This window comes from Amblyraja radiata, chromosome 8 (assembly GCF_010909765.2).
Source record: "Amblyraja radiata isolate CabotCenter1 chromosome 8, sAmbRad1.1.pri, whole genome shotgun sequence".
Classification (NCBI taxonomy): Eukaryota; Metazoa; Chordata; class Chondrichthyes; order Rajiformes; family Rajidae; genus Amblyraja; species Amblyraja radiata.
In genome coordinates, this window is record NC_045963.1 from 6,096,359 (window position 1) to 6,116,581 (window position 20,223).

Below are 20,223 nucleotides of genomic sequence, written 5' to 3' on the forward strand. Positions count from 1 at the left end.
GCTGATCATCCAACTCAGTATCCTGTATCTGCCTTCTCTCCATACCCCCTGATCCCTTTAGCCACAAGGGCCACATGTAACTCCCTCTTAAATATAGCCAATGAACTGGCCTCAACTACCTTCTGTGGCAGAGAATTCCAGAGATTCACCACTCTCTGTGTGAAAAATGTTTCCTCATCTCGGTCCTAAAAGATTTCCCCCTTATCCTTAAACTGTGACCTCTTGTTCTGGACTTCCCCAACATCGGGAACAATCTTCCTGCATCTAGCCTGTCCAACCCCTTAAGAATTTTGTAAGTTTCTATAAGATTCCCCCCTCAATCTTCTAAATTCTAGCGAGTACAAACCAAGTCTATCCAGTTTTTCTTGATATGAAAGTCCTGACATCCGAGGAATCAGTCTGGTGAACCTTCTCTGTACTCCTTCTATGGCAAGAATGTCTTTCCACAGATTTCTCAGATTTCCTCAGGTCCTTAGATCTGGATGAAGAACCCCCATCTCATATTACACTGGCTTATGGCAGGAGTAGGAAGGATAGCGAGTTGGAAGCCTCCCTTAAACCATATGAGGAGCAGGATTGGGAGGTGGAAGTGTTGGCACTAGTTGAAGTAAAAGAGGGAGCTGCCAAATATATCAAAATACCAGCACAGTTATGGAAAAGAGCTGAAGAAGTGGCTCCTCACATTAACCGAAAGGTGAACTACCCGGCGAGAGCTAAAGACCTAAGAACGATGGTAAGAAAGGTAATCACCATGGCAGACCCGAATAATTACCAAAATCAAAATTTGTTTAATCAATATGTTGTTGAATTTTATCAAGCCCCAATGACAGTGGTTACCCGCTTACGACATCATCTGGGGAGTGAGGTGTACAAGTATGTGGACCCTCAAGTGTGGGCGGAGGACACAGCTCAGGTAGGATGCGTGAACATCAATCCCATCCAAGTAGCTCTCCAGAAAGGGGTAACACTTCCTTCAATACAACAATATCCACTAAAATTACAGGCCATCAGCAGCATTGACAAATTAATTTGGGGTTTGCTCGAACAAGGAAAACTGGTAAAGTGCCAATCGATCTGTAACACCCCTATTCTTGCCGTTCCAAAGCCGGGAAAGGAGGGCCAATATTGACTTGTACAAGATGTGAGAGAAATCAACTCTGTTGTAGAACCGCTCCATGCCTTGCCCATATCCTAGCCCAAATACCGGCTGAAGCAAAAATATTTTCAATAGTCGACTTGCAACATGCATTCTTCTCTCTGCCTCTCCACGAAGACAACCAATATTAGTTTGCTTTCACATAGAGGCCAACAATATACCTGGACCAGTTTGCCTCAAGGATTTATCAACTCGCCATTTTCCAGGTGTCTACAAGACCAATTGAGTACTTTAAAATTCAAAATGAATTCAACATTGGTGCAGTATGTTGATGATTTATTAGTGGCCAGTAAAAACAAATCTAGTAATCGGCAAGATACTGCTCAACTATTAAATCATCTAGCTGATTTAGGATATGTAGTCTCCCCGTCAAATGTACTGATGGCACTAGAGAAAGTAACATTTTTAGGGATTATAATTTCAGATACCAAAAGGAGTCTCGAGAAAAGCAGACTTGAACCCATCTGCGAATTTCCAATTCCAAAAGAAGCCAAACAAATGAGGCAAAGGCATGGCATGGTCCTTTTGTAGCTCTATTGTACCATTTAACTGAATGTGCAACTTCAGTTCTGACTTAAAAACATAGGGATAGACATAGACCAGTTGCTTATTACTCCTCTAAATTAGATCCGGTCACCAGGGGACAGCCACTTTGTACTCAAATTTTAATTGCAATATATAATAGTTTACAATCAGCTGCTAATTTCAAAGTATTCAAAGGTTTTTATTAGTCACATTCACATACCCCGAGGTGTAATGAAGTGAAATGCTTTTTAGTTTAAATCTTTTTATTTGAATTTTGAATTTAACAGCAATTTGCATACATACAATGATAACAGACAGTGATAATCAGGACATAATTGTACAACAGTATGTAAACGACCCTCAAAACCCTTACCCTTACCCTTACCCACCCTCGCCACCCGGGAACAAACAACACTCACATACGTACACATGCACACAAATACGATTAAAAATAAATAAATAAATAAATAAATAAATAAACAAATAAATAAATAAATAAATAAATAGATTGTGGGGAGGGAGGGGGGGGGGGGGGTGGGGGGAGGGTTTGAGGGGATAGCAGCTGCAATAAGACAGAGCTGTAATAGAGGACACTCAGTCCTCTTCCGAGTCCGGAAACAAGTTAAGAGAGTTAACAAGTTCCAGGAAAGGGTTCCATGTATCTAGGAATGTCTTGGTAGAGCCTTTGAGAGAGAACCTAAGTTTTTCAAGCTTTAAGTTGTAGAGCACCTCCTTGATCCAGCGGGCGTGTGTCGGGGGACAGGTAAGTCTCCAGTTAAGCAAAATCAGTCTCCGGGCTAACAGGGTTGTAAAAGCCAGGACCCGCTTCAACGCAACAGAGAGGTTGGTGTTGGGGGGAATACCAAAAATAGCTGACAGTGGGTTTGGAGGAATAGTCTGGCCATAGGCTCTGCTTAGCACGTCGAAAGCACTCCTCCAAAAGGTTGCTAGCTTAGGGCAAGACCAAAACATATGACTATGGTTGGCAGGGGATTGATTGCATCTGTTGCAGGTGTCTTTAACAGCGGGGTATATTCTAGATAATCTTGCGTTTGTGTAGTGGACTTTGTGAAGGACTTTGCATTGGATTAGGCCATGACGGGCACATATGGAGGAAGAATGGATCAAATCCAAGGCAGAGTCCCATTGCTGGTCTGTTAGTTTCATATTCAGCTCGCCCTCCCACGCAGCTTTTAATGAGGTATGAGGTTTCAATATAACCGACCCTAACAAGTTGTACAAAAAAGAGATGCATTTCTTCCGGTTGGGATCTAGAGCTAGGATGGAATCGGTCAGGGTTTCAGGGGGACGATTTGGGAAATGGGGGAATATCTTCTTCACAAAATTCCTAATCTGGAAAAAACGAAAAAGGTGGGAGTTTGGGAGGCTATAGTTGTACGAAAGCTCCGCAAAAGACGAATAAATACCATCCTTGTATAGGTTTTTGATACTACTGATGCCATTACTATGCCAGGTTTTGAATGCGGAGTCTGTACTTGAAGGATTAAAGATGTGATTTTTAAGCAGTGGGGTCAAGATGGAAGGGCCTTGTAAACCAAAGTTTTTCCTAAATTGACTCCATATCTTGAGCGAGAGGGACGCAATTGGGCCTGCACCCGCAGATGTTATAGAAAGGGGGAGTTGAGAGCATAGGACAGACCGCAACGGGAGATGTGAACTCGCCTTTTCCATGTGTACCCAGGTCGGTAGGTGGTCGCATTCATCATTCATCCAGTACAGGATTTTTTGCAAGTTAGCAGCCCAGTAGTATCGCCTAAAGTCAGGAAGTGCCAAACCGCCGTCACTCTTAGGAGACTGTAGTAGCGTCTTTCGAATTCTGGCCGGTTTGCTACCCCATAAAAATTTAGATATTCTCGTTTCTAATTTATCAAAAAAAGATTTAGTGATAAATATAGGAACATGCTGGAAAAGGTACAGGAATTTGGGTAGGACGACCATCTTGACCAGATTTATCCGGGCCGCGAGGGATAACGGTAAGACTGACCAGCGGTCAAAGTCTCTTTCAGCTTTCTCAACCAGAGGCAGGAAGTTTGTGCGGAACATATCAAATATAGGTATTGTGATAAAAACGCCGAGGTAGCGAAATCCGTCCTCCGCCCATTTGAATGAGGTTAAAGAGCGAGGGAGCTGCTTAGTCAATGAGTTAATCGGTAATAATTCACTTTTTTGGTAGTTAAGTTTATAACCAGAGTACACCCCAAACCGTTCTAAAATATTCATAATCACAGGGAGAGAGCTGACTGGATTTGAGATGTACAGGAGCAGGTCATCCGCATACAATGAGACTTTATGAATTGTGTCAAACCGTGTAATACCTTTAAAGCCCTTCTCTGAGCGTAACCAAACCGCCAAGGGTTCTATCGCGACAGCAAACAGAAGTGGTGATAACGGGCAACCCTGTCTGGTACCTCTCCAAAGGGGGAAGTGGGGCGACAGTGTGTCGTTTGTTTGTACTGAGGCCACCGGGGACGAGTATAATAGACTGACCCAATGAATGAAACTATTGCCGAGGCCAAACCTGTCCATCGCCTCGTATAGGTACTTCCACTCGACTCTGTCGAAAGCTTTTTCGGCGTCGAGGGAGACCACTATCTCCGGGGTCTCACTACTTGGTGAATGGATGATGTTAAGGAGACGCCTAGTATTGTGGGAGGACTGTCGGCCTGGCATAAACCCTGTTTGATCTAATGAGATAATAAAGGGCATCACTTGTTGAAGACGGAGCGCAAGAACTTTAGAGAGGATTTTGAGGTCCACATTCAAGAGTGAAATTGGTCTATAGCTACTACAAAGCAGAGGATCTTTCTCCTTTTTAAGAATTAGGGAGATAGTAGCCAACGACAAGGTGGGCGGTAGGCGACGATGTAAAAACGCCTCATTGTACATATCTCTCAGGACTGGTGCGAGGAGAGCAGAGAAAGCTTTGTAATATTCTACAGTGAAGCCGTCAGGGCCGGGCGACTTTCCGCTTTGCAGCGATGTGATGGCTGCTTGGACCTCAGTGACAGTTATGGGACCACCCAAGACTTTCGTGGCTTCATCGTCAATTCGGGGAAACGTCATACTACGGAACATGTCATCTGCAGTGGGAGGACAATCGGAAGCGTATAGCTCAGCGTAAAATTTAGCAAATGCTTCATTAATTCTAAGAGGATCGGTATGAATCTCCCCTAAGCTGGATCTAATGGCTGGAATTAGCCGTGAAGTCGCCTCGGTTCTGGCCTGATGGGCCAAAAGCTTCCCAGCTTTATCCCCAGATTCAAAAAAGTGTTGCCTAGATTTAAGCAGTCGTAACTTGGCTTTATTGGTAGACATGAGGTCAAAGTCTATTTGTAACCTAAAGCGTTCTTTATAAAAATTAGGGTCTGGGTCAGATGCGTATTTATCATCAATGTCCTTTATTTTTCGTAACAGGTCTGCCATTTGGGACGTCTCGGCTCTTTTCAGGTTGGAGACAAGAGATAAGTTGGCCCCTAATATAAGCTTTTGAAGCTTCCCAGAGTATACCTCTTGCTATGTCCGGCGAGTCATTCAGCTCAAAATATAAGGTGATTTGGGAGTGCAGGAATTGCTTGTAGTGAGCCTCTGCTAGTAATGAGGAGTTGAACCTCCACTGTTTAAAGGGGTTAGTTCGTTTACGAAAGTGAAGATCGAGGGAAGTCGCAGCGTGATCTGATATCACGATACTATGATACTCGCTGGATTTGATTTTGGAGAGCAGTCTGTTATCTAAGAGGAAGAAGTCTATACGGGTATAGGTACGGTGCACGTGGGAAAAAAATGAAAATAATTTAGTCGTGGGAAATGTATGTCTCCATGGGTCAGTGAGCCCAAGTTGTTTGGTAAAAGCATGCAAAGTCCTACCTGATTTAGTTAAAGTGGAGGCTTTGTTCGAAGATCTGTCCAGTATAGAGTCTTGGACCAGATTAAAATCTCCACCCACAATGATGTGGTAATTTTCAATGTTTGGGAGAGATGTAAAAAATTTGGTTACAAATGAGCTGTCATCCCAGTTGGGACCGTAAATACTGGCCAATATGTCTTGCAGTTTGCCAGAGACCATGACAAAGCGGCAGGCAGGGTCTTCCACCGTTTTCTGTGGTTCGAACATAACGTTTTTACGAATTAGGATAGCAGTACCCCTAGCCCTATAATTAAATTTTGAATGAAATAAGTGGCTAATCCAGCCTCTCTTAAGCCGTGTTACCTCTCTGTTGCGAAGGTGTGTCTCTTGAATAAAAAATATATCGCCCTTAAGGTATTGCAAGTGGGCCAAGATCTTATCAGTCTTAGTAGGACCCCCCACTCCCCTCACGTTCCACGAGACAAATCTAAGAGTGCCGTTTGTGTTGGCCATATTTAGCTATATCCAAACGAGTGGGCAGAGCGCTGTAATACTGCAGATTGAAATGGAAGAGCGCATCGAAGCCAGCTGCTGAGGGTGGGGGTGTGGGTGGTAAAAGGGGAAAAGAAAAAAAACAAAACAAAAAAAAATACATACATACGTATACACACAACAAACGGTCGTGACACATATCACTTAACCATCTTTCAAACCTGAGTCCCCGGACCTGAGGTCCCCAATGTCCCAACCGAACCTTGAGTGCCCATTGCACCAAGGTACGTTGTCCTCGCATCCGCATGGAGTAGTCCGATCTTAACTCCCAATATTTCCACATCCCAAAGCAGCAAAGTCGCTCAATATCAGTAAAGTAACATAAAATGAATATAACTATAATAATGATAACAATGATAATAATAATTTGAGAAATGGACAATAGAAAATAGAAATAGAAATAAAGTGAAGTAAACCTAAATGAATAGATACAAAGTTAAAATAATAGCCTTGGTAGTTGTACTACCAATGACATTGCTAACACTCATGGTAATAATAGTAGTGATGATAGTAATAATACAACAATACTATATATAATAGTTTACAATCAGCTGCTAATTTCAAAGTATTCAAAGGTTTTTATTAGTCACATTCACATACACCGAGGTGTAATGAAGTGAAATGCTTTTTGCCATTTTGCAGTACACAAAAGAATACAGACATAACACCAATGAGAGTCTTAAACACAAAGAACATCCCCCCCACAATGGCTCCCATCATGAGGGAAGGCACAAAGTCCAGTCCACAACCCCAGTTCACCCATAGTCGGGCCTATTGAGGCCTCCACAGTTGCCTCTACGGAGGCCCGATGTTCCTGGCCGTTCTCGCCGGGTGGTGGTGCTCCGGCGTCTGGAGAGTCCTCACAGCGGCATGGGAACCCTGGAACGGCCGCCTCCGTACTGGAGGCCGCGGCTTCCGAAGCCGACAAGGCCACGCCGGATGGAGCTCCACAACTGGCGATCTCGTCGCGAGATCCCAGGCTCCCGGTGTAAAGTTCGGCGCCGCCGCCCGCAGCTGGCCGCTCCACAGCTCCGCAGCTCCGCGATGTTGTTCCTGGCGGTCTCAGCTCACCGGAGCTCCAGCGCGGCGACCCAGGCCAGGCATCGCCTGCTCCACGATAGCGCTCCAGCGCTGTGCCGCCGCCGAAGCCGAGGTTCTGGCGGTCCGCGACAGGAAAACGCCGCTCCAGGCCCGTTGGTAGGCCGCGAGGACGGGTCGAAGCTGCAGCCCGGAGAAAAGCTGCCTCTCCGACCAGGTAGGGACCCTGAAAGGCAGTTTCCCCCTTTCCCCCTTTCCCCCCCCACCCCCCACACAAAATAGTCTAGACCTCCAAACAAAACACTTTAACTAACTAAAAATAAAAATAAAACGGTAAAAAGACAGACAACTGCTGGCAGGACAGCCGCGCACAGGACAGCGCCCCCTCGACACTTTGACACTCCAGCAGGAGATTGTAGTGTACAGTTCACATTCAGTATCGGCATTGTTGGGCCAGCTTCAAACCCAGCACTTAACAATGGCTCGTCAAAATAAGTATGAGATCTATCTTTTGAACAACCCAAAACTGCAACTAAAACATTGTACATTGATTAACCCTTACTCTTTTCTTATTTCACCCCCAGAAGAGCAATCTGAAGCGGGACATGACTGTCTTTTTGTCATAGAGGAGGAAACATCTGTCAGAGAGGACTTGAGGGATGCACCTATAGAGGACTCTGACATCACGTTATATGTGGATGGGAGTGCATTTTTTGGACGGTGGGGTGAGAGATTGTCTGGGTATGCAATTGTTAATCAGTAAGCAGAAATTGTAGAAGCAGCTGCCTTTGAGTCACCTTTAGCTCAGAAAGTAAGCAGTAATTGTTTGGTCTGCCAGAAATACAATCTGGGGAAAGGAATAGGATGTGAAGAGGAAAAATAACCATTGCCTATGGGTCCGTTTGAGACATTGCAGATGGATTATATTGAATTGGAAAGTTGCCAGGGGTATAAATACGTACTTGTCATAGTCAATGTATTCAGCCGGTGGATCGAAGCTTACCCAACCCTTGATAACAAAGCGGCTACTGTTGTCAAAGTGTTAATGAGAGAAATTGTCCCGAGATTCGGTATCCCCATTTGACTTAGTTCAGATAACGGTCCACATTTTATTGGACAAATCAATAAAGAGTTTTGTGCACAGCTGGGGATCCAGCAGCAATTACACTGTGCTCATCGACCACAGGCTGCTGGACTTGTAGAAAGGGCAAATCAGACCCTTAAAACTAAATTAGCCAAATTGAAGGCGGAGACTGGACTTGGATGGATTAATTTACTCCCAATAGCTTTATTTCAGATGAGAGTCACGCCTGTAGGGAAATCTAGATTAAGCCCAGCTGAAATTATTTATGGTAGACCCTTGAAAACACCTTGGAACCAGAATGTGATGAAAATAATCAATTTCCATCATATGACTGCGGAGATGACCAACTATATACGAGCGTTGACTAGAGCCTTAAAGGATTCATATAATAGAGTAAAAGCGGCCTATAGTGAAATGCCTGTGTTAGAAACTCCCATTATGGTAAAACCTGGAGACTATGTCCTTATAAAGAACTGGGTGAGGAAAGGATTGGAGGTTCGTTGGGAGGGACCGTACCAGGTTCTTCTAATGACTCTAACAGCTGGATGGATGGAATGCATGAGTACATCTCCATCACTGTAAAAGCATCAGTGAAAGTATGGATTGCTAACTTATTTCATTGCAGGTTCTCTTAGGAACTGTAGGCTCTATTATGGATCAAGCAAGCACAGATGAACTATCAAGATTGATGGATGGGATTTGCGCCCACGAAAACTCGGGAGGTGAAGACTCATCAGACGGGAATCATGAAGCTATGCCCACGAAAACCCGGGAAGCTTGATGCAGTCTGGGAAGATACATCGGCATCTTTTTGTTAGAACATTTGTTAAAGTCAAGCAGTCGTTATTGTATTTTGAGTTATCATTAATGATGAGTGTTATCATAAATGATAAAATGGGGGAATGTTAATATTGACCAAATTAAAGACACCATAAAATGGAGGATCCCTGCATTTATCAGAATTGCTTAATCTTTGTCACCGGAAAATTACAGGCTTTGGATGGCGCCGATTAGTCTGAGCCTCAGAATGATATGCAGGATGGTGAAAGATCCAGGTGTTCTCCTCATTTCTCCCTAATTGATAAAATGTATAGAGACTCTGCAAACAAGCTTAAATGCATTGATATGATTGGATTACAGCAAAAGCAGAAATTGTAGATATATTGTATATATATTATAAATAATGTTGCCAGACAGTTACCCTGCTGTTTGTTGATTGATAGTGATAAGCCCTGGTAGGGTTGTTTTGAATTCCAGGATAAATGTTGCATTATTCCAGGTAAGTTAGCTTCTTCCAGAAGCTCCTCCTGAAACAATGTATGGGGGATTCTGTTATTGGTTCGGGTAACTGTCAATAATGTATTGTTGTAATTAATATGTTTGATTGGATTGTAAAGAGACCACCCCTATGTAGTTCGGCCACTCAAGGTTCAGGGACCTATAAATGGCAGCCTCAAAAGATCCTTTGTCGATCTTCTGAAAGAGCACTTGGGACTGCGTGACCTTTTGGAGTGTTTCTGCTTGCACGAGGCTTAAGGGCTTGGCCAAGCAGATACAAGGATCGAACCCGCAGTGGTTTAGGTATCGTACAGGGGAATTTGCTGTTCAATCTAAAAATAAAGATTAGTTGTTCCAGTGCCTGACTCAGTGCTTTATTGACTGAACTAGACTGGGGGGAATCTTAGAAAAGATTATTTACACTTTTACTATCATCCTTTACATTCACAGTGAATGTTAGGGCTATGGGGAGTGTTGTAGAACCTAGGAGTGGATCTAGAACCTAGTAGGATCTAGGCGTGCAGGTACATAGTTCCTTAAAGGTGGAGTCGCAGGTAGATAGGGTGGTCAAAAAGTTTTTTGGCACATTGGTGTTCATCAATCAGAGTATTGAGTTTATAAGTTAGGTGGTCATGTTACAGTTGTTTAGGACATTGGTGAGGACACATTTCGATAATTATGTTGAGTTATGGACAGCATGTTTTAGGAAAGATGTTGTGAGGCAGGAAAAGGCGCGGAGAAGATTTATGAGGATATTGCCAGGTCTCGAGGGTCTGAGCTATAGGGAGAGGTTGTGCAGGCTAGGATTTTATCCCATGAAGTGCAGGAGGATGAGGGGGTGATCCTATAAAGGTGTATAAGATCACGAGAGGAATAGATCGGGTAAATGCACAGAGTCTTTTGCTCCAGATGGGGGAATAGAAAATCAGAGGACATAGATTTAAGGTGAGGGTTGGAAAAATGTAATAGGAACCTGAGGGGTAAGGTTTTTACACAAAGGGCATTAGATAATTTATATATATCACAAACAGCAGAGATCCCAACACAGATCCCTGTGGAACTCCACTGGTCACAGACCTCCAGTCACAATATCCACATTCCACCACAATCCTCTGTCTTTTATGAATAAGTCAGTTCTGAATCCATACGACCATATGGATAAGGGGATTGAAGCCTTTGTGGCAAAGATAATGCTAAGATAGGTGGAAGGGCAAGCAGTGGAGGGGAACCAAGGACTCTGGAGAAGGACTTGGACAGTTTAGGAGAGTGGGCAGAGAAGTGGCAGATGAAATTCAGTATTGCAAAGTGTGGAGTCATGCATTTTGGTGATAAGAATAAAGGTGTAGATTATTTTCTAAATGGAGGGAGAATCCAGAAATCAGAGGTGCAAAGGGACTTGGACTCCCAAAAAGTTAAATTGCAAGTCAAATCGGTAGTAAGGGAGGCAAATTCAATGCATATGGTGAACTTCCAGAACTTGCCAAAATCAATGAGACTGATACCTTTGAGCCTGGTGATGATGATGAAATCCAGTTGATTACATTGTGGACGATGATGTGGAAGATATAATGCCAAGGCACTGTAAGACACTGGTCAAGCCACATTTGAGGTACCGTGAGCACATTTGATCCCATATCTGAGGAAGGATGTGCTGGCTCTGGAGGGGGTCCAGAGGAGGTTTACAAGAATGATTCCAGGAATGAGTGGGTTAGAATATAATGAGCGTTTGACAGCATTGGGCCTGTACTCGCTGGAGTTTAGGTTGAGGGGGGACCTCATTGAAATTTACAGGATAATGAAAAGCATAGATAGAGTGGAAATAGAAAGGATGTTTCCACTGGTGGGAGAGTCTAGGATCAGAGGTCATAGTCTCAGAACTAAAGGGCGCTCTTTTAAAAAGGAGATGAGGAGAATTTTTTTTAATCATAGGGTAGTTAATCTGTGGGACTCATTGCCATAGAGGGCTGTGGAGGCCAAGTCAGTGGATATTTGTAAGGCAGAGATTGACAAGTTCTTGATTAGAACAGGTGTCGGTTATGGGGAGAAGGCAGGAAAATAGGATTAGGTGGCAGAGATCAGCCATGATTGAATAGCGGTGTAGAATCAATGGGCCGAATGGCCTAATTCTACTCCTATGACGTGAACTTGTGAAGTCATCGTGAATCCCGTACATCTTAATCTCCTGTATCAGCCTTATCAAAATCCTTACTAAAATTCACGTATACAACATAATCACCCTACCTTCATTAATCTCTTCTGTCACCTCCTCAAAAAACTCAATCAAGTCAGTGAGACTCGACCTGCCACGTATAAAGCCACGCTGGCTATCCCTAATTCTCTTCCAAATGGCAGTAAATCTTATCTCGAAGAATTCTTTCATGTCCTCCCTCGGCCTCTGGTGAAAACTATCCACGTTTGTCCTCTTATAGCCAACAATCTCTAATCCAGACAACAACCTGGTGAACTTTTTTCGCCCCCTTTCCAAATCCTCATAAGTATAAATTTATAAATTCTGTTTCAGAGACTAACTCCATTTTAAATATCTCTTTTAACTTCTTGTACAGCTATTGTTAACTGTATTTCACCCACATTTTGTTTTTGTCACTGCCCTGGGAATGTATGACTTGAGCCTTGCTCTGTGTCTAAGGTGTGCTATTTTTCTCCAGGTAATATGCAGCAGGACAGTCTGAAGGGAGCTTTAGAGATACAAAACCCTTCAGATGCTACTATGCTAGAATCTGGAGGCAGAAATATGTGGAATAATTCAGTGGGAGTTATACTCTGTGTCTAGCCTTTGTTTTATCTGATCTGGAAAACCTCCGCAGAGTGGAACGGACAATATATTATAATCCAAAACTGCTCAAACCAACCAGAGTACAAAAATTAGAAAGTGTTCCAAGTGCAGAGAGGATTTGTTGTAAACCCTGCATTAACAGCACTGCTTATTTATCCTGTGTTTCTGAGAGATGAACCTTCAGGCTACACGAGTAGCAGAGAGGAGGAACTGTGCACCTATAGGAAAACAATAACCTTGAGACTGCCTCTGGCACGTGCACTAGTGTAAGCAGTACTTAGGACGATCGTTTGTAACTATATGTTTCACGCTCTTTTACCTGCCTCTCCTTCCTGAGATGTGCCGATTCTTGCTTGCAGTGATAGAACTATGCGGAATGTCTCACTGAACTGAGCACAAAGCCTGGGCTTGCTGGGCAGCATGATTGAGAATGCAGCCCTCAGCAAATCTCCACCTACACACACTGTTTCAGTTTGACGAGCATGGGCCACAGTCAGAGACAGCGATCTGGTGGACTTTTCCTTCCTCTTTCAGAGCTATCTGAGGCACATGAGTGGGGCTGGATAAGGTCAGCGTGGCTTTGCTCACTTACATGCCGAGTTTATGGTGCATCTGCATCTCTGCAGCATTAAGTTAGAGCAATATCATTGCAATGCCACCACACACAGATGATGTAATTCATTGGGCACAAATGACTGCAGCTATTTCACAAACACATTTTACAACACTTGATGTGCAGTATCCACTTAACGGATAGCTTTACAAATTGAGGACAACATTTCCGTCAGAAACCAGCAGACTAAAATTAATTTAATGCATTAAAGTGGCATTACAACAGTCCAATGTTATTTTAATACTGAGGTTGAATTCTGATAAGATGATTAATTCAAGCCTTACCGTACATCTTAAAGTGGACTATACCATCTCTCCCTCAATCCCAGGCAGAAATCTGAAAGAATCTAATCTCTCCTGAAATGAACGAAGCAGGTGACCTTAGCCCTGTGTGACGACAACAGTGATCCTGATGAATGCTGAATGACAGACACACACACAGACTTTTCATTCAGCCCAGCCAGCATGGGATGAATGAAGGAGGAATCACTGATCCTTTCTTCTCTCTCGGGACATGTTTTCAGCTTCACAGTCACTGATACAACGCTTCAGCACCGAATGTGTTACATCAGCATCAGCAGCAAACTGCTGGCAGGCTCACAGCTCATTACGACTGGGATAGAGGGTGGGGGATGCTGGATTCTCGGTGTGTTTTAAACGCATTTAGCAGAGGACAATTAAAGCAACTATCTGGAAAACTATTTGCTTGCCAAGCCAAGCAATAACATTGCTGCATGTTTCAGCCACTAAATATCATCCACCATTTACTCTGAATGTACTCAGAATATCTGTCAGAGTTGCTGTTCATTTAACGACAGCTCCCTCTACCACCACAATCTTGCTGGCTAGTACAGAGCTGCCTAAATACTAATCACTGTTAGATACTTACCAGTTCCAATATGGTGGTCAGCAATTCCACAGCAGTCCATTAGGAATGCTCCTGTGTTCTCTCACCAGCATTCCAGTAAATCAAGGCTTGGTTTTCACTTATCAAAGCAGAAAGCAGTTTGAAGGAGAACGGAGAGGCAAGACACCATACCGATCTCTCCTGTTGCCTGGAATGCTGTTATTGTCCTTCCAAATGAAAAGAGGTTTCTGGATTCAATAGAGAGCAAGCAGCTCAGCTTTATATTGCAGCCTTCGCCCTCCTCCGTCCTCGCTCTCCTTTCAAGGGCGTTTTGATACAGTGACACAAATAGACCCATTTCCAGTCCTTTCACATTCACATTAGCAAAAACAACAGGCTTCAGCAGAGCTTTCAATGTAAAACATATCACCACCGTGCACTGACACCAACACATGGAAGGAACACCAGCAATAACTTTTGTAATTTACTTTTACACCAGGGGATATTAGTTGTCACACCATGAACAATAAAATACATAGTACAAAGCTTACACAGTAAAACATCCAATCCAGCATCAGTGTATACCAACAGCAACAGGACTCAGACTTAAAGATTCATTGGGTGGATAATAAAATTAAGTATTTTAAATGGGAATGAAATTAGTGAGCATATTGGTGCGGGTCAGAATCTGTGATCTTATGAACACAAATAAATATAAGCAAATAAATTTTGACTTCTGGGTTTGCATTTTACAGATGCACAGCAGGCAGGGTGACATTTACAATCGCAGATGCAATTAAAGTGTCAATGTACGGATGGAAATTATAGGTATTTGTAGAAGACGGTGGTCATGGAGCAAGAGCACAGGCAGTCTATCCAGTCTTTCTTCATAAGAAAGTCCTGACGTCCCAGGAATCAGTCTGGTGAACCTTCTCTGCACTCCCTATATGGCAATAATGTCCTTCCTCAGATTTGGAGACCAAAACTGTACACAATACTCCAGGTGTGGTCTCACCAAAACCCTGTAAAACTGCAGCAGAACCTCCCTGCTCCTATATTCAAATCCTTTTGCTTTGAATGCCAACATACCATTTGCTTTCTTCACTGCCTGCTGCACCTGCATTCCTACTTTCAATGACTGGTGTACCATGACACCCAGGTCTCGTTGCATCTCCCCTTTTCCTAATCGGCCACCATTTAGATAATAGTCAGCTTTCCTGTTTTTGCCACCAAAGTGGATAACCTCACATTTATCCACATTATACTGCATCTGCCATGCATTTGCCCACTCACCCAGCCTATCCAAGTCACCTTGCAGCCTCCTAGCATCCTCCTCACAGCTAACACTGCCCCCCAGCTTCGTGTCATCCGCAAACTTGGAGATGTTGCATTCAATTCCCTCGTCCAAATCATTAATATATATTGTAAATAGCTGGGGTCCCAGCACTGAGCCTTGCAGTACCCCACTAGTCACTGCCTGCCATTCTGAAAAGGACCCCTTTACTCCTACTCTTTGCTTCCTGTTTGCCAGCCAGTTTTCTATCCACATCAATACTGAACCCCCAATACCATGTGCTTTAAGTTTGTATACAAACTCTTATGTGGGACCTTGTCGAAAGCCTTCTGAAAGTCCAGATATAACACATCCACTGGTTCTCCCCTATCCACGCTACTAGTTACATCCTCGAAAAATTTTATAAGATTCTTCAGACATGATTTACCTTTCGTAAATCCACGCTGACTTTGTCCAATGATTTCACCACTTTCCAAATGTGCTGCTATCCCATCTTTAATAACTGACTCTAGCAGTTTCCCCACTACCGATGTTAGACTAACTGGTCTGTAATTCCCCATTTTCTCTCTCCCTCCCTTTTTAAGTTACATTAGCTACCATCCAATCCTCAGGAACTACTCCAGAATCTAAAGAGTTTTGAAAAATTATCACTAATGCATCCACTATTTCTGGAGCTACTTCCTTAAGCACTCTGGGATGCAGCCTATCTGGCCCTGGGGATTTATCGGCCTTTAATCCATTCAATTTACCTAACACCACTTCCCGGCTAACCTGGATTTCACTCAGTTCCTCCATCTCATTTGACCCGCGGTTCCCTGCCATTTCCGGCAGATTATTTATGTCTTCCTTGGTGAAGACGGAACCAAAGTAGTTATTCAATTGCTCCGCCATGTCCTTGTTCCCCATGATCAATTCACCTGTTTCTGACTGCAAGGGACCTTCATTTGTTTTTACTAATCTCCTTCTCTTCACATATATATATAAAAACTTTTGCAGTCAGTTTTTATGTTCCCTGCCAGTTTTCTTTCATAATCTATTTATATAATCTATAATAGTAAGATTAAACGAGAACTTACCAGTTTGAAGTTTGATCTTTATTTTATGAGGAGTTACGATGAGGGATTACGTGATGAAGGCCCGTTCAGCCGCACGTGCGCCAATCTTCAAAGCAGCGGTGTGAAATCACAGATAACAATAGTGACTGAAGTATGATAGTAAGATGAAAGAAGACTAGAACTACCAGATGATCTTAATGAGGGCTGGGAGCGGAGGGCACGTAATCCCTCATCGTAACTCCTCATAAAATAAAGATCAAACTTCAAACTGGTAAGTTCTCGTTTAATCTTACTATTTTACTTCGGAGTCACGCGAGTGACTACGTGAAGATTTCAAAGCTCTGTGATTTCATGCCATGAGAAACAAGTCTACACAACCACAACTGCCTCATTGACAAATGAGAGAAAACATTCATAATGCATACAGTCATGACATAGATTTAAACATGCTGATGCTGTTAAATAAGCAATAACAATAGTCACATCTCTCATCCGGATGGAACCTATAACAGAACATAAAATAAATTGAGAAATACCTCTGGTCTGGCAACGGGTTATTATAACATGTTTGAAATATTGTTCATTTGACCACACTACAGCCGTTAGGATGTGGTCCAGCGGAACGTAATTAACCCTTGCTGCTGCTGTTATAGCAGCCCTGGTGGAGCGAGAACCGGATCAGTATCTACTCTTGCATATCTCAACTCCGTTGTAACACCTGACAAGATCTGAGCAGATAGGTTCTTATAACGTCTTTTGTAACTAACAATCATAGTTAGCTCAGTCTCAAAGGCTCTTGGTGACCTTGACGTATTGTTGTATATGTGTGTCCCCACAAAACGAAAAATCCCTGGGTATGTCTTGAACTATTTTGAGACCTGACACCCATACTGCTCTGCTTAAATTAATTATAGCATAAAATACTATGCATATATTTGCAGATGTAATCATCCTCTCCTGTCACAATAATGTAGTGAGTGACCTTTTGCGCTAACCAGCGCCAGGAGGATAACTACCTAATGAGGTCCAATCAAAGCAAAGAATGTAGCTGGAACCCCCTGGTTAAAATAGTGTTACACCATGTCAATCTCCCATACTACATTGTACTTGTCCTGGGAAACCTGTGTACCAGATATCCTTTACTAACTCGATATCCGAGGTGAACCCAACAACTTGGACCTCGTTAGCTGCAGTAAGTCTGATGGAAAGCCCCTTGGCACAGTTAATGACCCTATAATTCAATTGTCAAAGACCATTTAAATGAACTGCAATAACTCAGAATCTGTACCATTTAAAATATAACATGAGCATTAAACAACCGCTTCCCATCTGAAAGAGTAAAGTACCGCTTTTTGGTACCATTCCAGCACTGTGAATACATACAAAAATAGGCGACAACCCAAGCCGTAAGCAGTCTATTGCGAATCTGTAGAACATATATTAATTTTATCATGCAACAGCTGATCTCTCAAGCCACAGGCTGAACCAGCAAGTTACGTTTAAAATAACCATATAATGTTGCATTATTATTATTCCCGACAAATCGGGAATCAAACTGCGTAGGCCAATTCCACAGCTGGAACCTAAAGCGCCTCTTGATGACTCTATTTCAAGACCCGACTCATAAAGCAAATTGGAGGAAGGCATAAAAGACCATTCCTCATGCTTGTAGCGAGAATGTATCTTTCGCCACTGTTATGCCACACATTTTTGCAACCTTTAATTAGGATGAAAACAATATATCTATATTCGGTGTTGCATTAAATCAGAATTTCATAAATACTGCGTGGTCCAACACCCATTCTGTGTTGTCATTGATCTGTACTTGATGATACTCCAGTGACAAATTAGATTATGTTGTGGCGTCAGCCTAAACAGGGCCACTCATGCTCGAACCCTCGTCAGGAGATACGAGGGCGGGCATGTGACGTCATGGGCTAGAGAGAGTGTCCTGATACAAAAGCTCTCTCACCACGAGACCTAGGGAGACAACTGGCAGCTGAGCACGAGGGAACAACCTCGCTCAGCTGCAACAACATTGTATTATAGTTAGCGCACCAACTACCATCGAATAAATGATTCTTTGAACCGGCTGACGTCTCCTATATTCATCACGTATGGTGCCGCTACAATGTACCTTTTACAGGATCTTTTCCCTGATTGCACCCTCGTGCTTATCATATGCCACATCTTAGTGTATCAACATGAAGTTGAGCATGCACCTATGCATACTCACTCAATCACTCTTTAACCCATAAATGCACTTAGGATCTATAGATAGTTGATACCAAACTGAAGAGTTAATAACATTGCAAATCTCCTGCACCTCCAACTAGAGATGACATTCGCATGTTACCACCTTAAGCCATAGCATCTTTTTTTGCAATATAATGACATATTTATTGATCAACTACTGGAGCAATGTTGAATACTGTTCTTCTTCTTCTTCTTCTTTGGAGTTTTATGGCAGCCGGCATCCACAATGTTGCATTGCTGCCACCTTCTGGCTTCACTCCACAGTCCTCATGTCTTTACATTATATCCTTTTTATAAGGCCAGAGGCCCTCAAGAAATTAAACAACACCTTTACTCCTTTTCCTTCCCCTCCATACTCTAGAATGTTCTTTTCTGATATATCTGTCATTCCAATTTTCTTCATTTCATTGATCAAAACTCTTCTTTCTGTTTCATATCTTCTACATGCAACTAGAGCATGCTGAACTGTTTCCGGCTGATGGCATTCCTCACACAGCCCAGTAGGATGTTTTCCCAACATATTTAATGTGCTGTTCAGGTGAGTGTGTCCTATCCTCAATCTTGCTAATACTACCTGTTCTCTCCTGTTCCCCCCTCTTCTTGCTGTAATGCCCACTCTATTTTGTAGCGAATAGAGGTGTCTCCCCTTTGTCTCCTGTTCCCAGTATTGTTGCCATTCCTGATTTATTTTCTTCCACACAATGTGTTTTCCTTCAGATTTGGATAATTGTAAGTTTACCTCTATGTTCTCTTTTTTAACGGCCTCTTTTGCTAATTTATCCACTTTTTCATTTCCTAGCACACCAATGTGTGCTGGGACCCACAACAAAGTCACGTCACTGCCCTTCCTTGTTACTTGGCTTAATAGTAGTAGAATTTCATACACTAGGTCAGGCCGCCTATGGGATGCACCAGATCCAATACTCTGGATTGCAGACAATGAGTCGCTACATATTAATACTTTGCATGGTTGCACCTGTTCTATCCACCGAACTGCCATCAAAATAGCGTATAGTTCCACTGTATACACTGTCAAATAGTTATTTGTTCTTTTGCAAATCTCAACATTCATCCCTTGCACTACCACAGCTGCCCCTGTTGTTTCAGCTACTGGGTCCTTTGATCCATCTGTGAAGATTAAGAGGTGTTCCCTGTATCTATTATATATATGGTTATGGTATTCTGTTTTTAGGTCCGAATTTTTTTCCCTCCTTTTTGCCTCCCATATCTCCAGATCAACTTTTGGGATGTTCAGTAACCATATTGGGACAGATGGCCACAATACTGCAGGGCAGAACTCTTTGTCCTCTACTTCCATGTCCCTTGCCACACCTCCTCCAACCCAGCCGAAGCTTCCAGACTGAGCCACCCCTCTCTCCCAGCACTCCTGTACTACCTGTTTTGTTGGGTGGTTCTCTCCATGACCCTTAAGGCTTAGCCAGTAATTAGCCATTAGTTGTCTGCGGCGCAGTCTCAACGGCATCTCCCCAGTTTCCACCTGTAGTGCACATACAGGTGACGTCCGCACACCTCCTATACAGATTCTTAGAGCTTCCGCTTGGACTTTGTCCAACTCGGACAACACTGACTTAGATGCTGACCCATAAGCTATACTGCCATACTCTAGTCTGGATCTGATCAGTGATACATAGATATGTTTAAGAGATAATATATCTGCTCCCCACTCTAAACCTGCTAAGCATCTCATTACATTGATGGCTTTTTTGCATTTTCCAATTATTTTTGTAATGTGGACCCTCCATGTTAATCTGGAGTCAAAATGGACTCCCAGGAAACGGAAATCTTTTACTCTTTCCAAATTGTTGCCGTATAGTTTTAACTGGACATCCTCTTTAATTTCCTTCCT

At 42.9% G+C, this 20,223-nt stretch overlaps 1 protein-coding gene across 5 annotated transcripts in view; it reads right to left on the bottom strand.

The window, feature by feature from the left end:
* Positions 1-20,223, bottom strand: part of efr3b (EFR3 homolog B) — a 91,498-nt gene that overhangs the window by 62,444 nt on the left and 8,831 nt on the right. Inside the window, exon 1 of one of the 5 annotated variants that reach the window (XM_033025092.1) lies at positions 13,794-13,978. In XM_033025092.1, coding sequence (XP_032880983.1) covers positions 13,794-13,833 — 40 coding nt within the window. In that variant the 5' untranslated portion in view covers positions 13,834-13,978. Of the gene's footprint in view, positions 1-13,189; positions 13,428-13,793; positions 14,057-20,223 lie in introns of those variants that run through there. The other 4 variants (XM_033025091.1, XM_033025090.1, XM_033025094.1 and 1 more) reach the window with 4 other exon arrangements.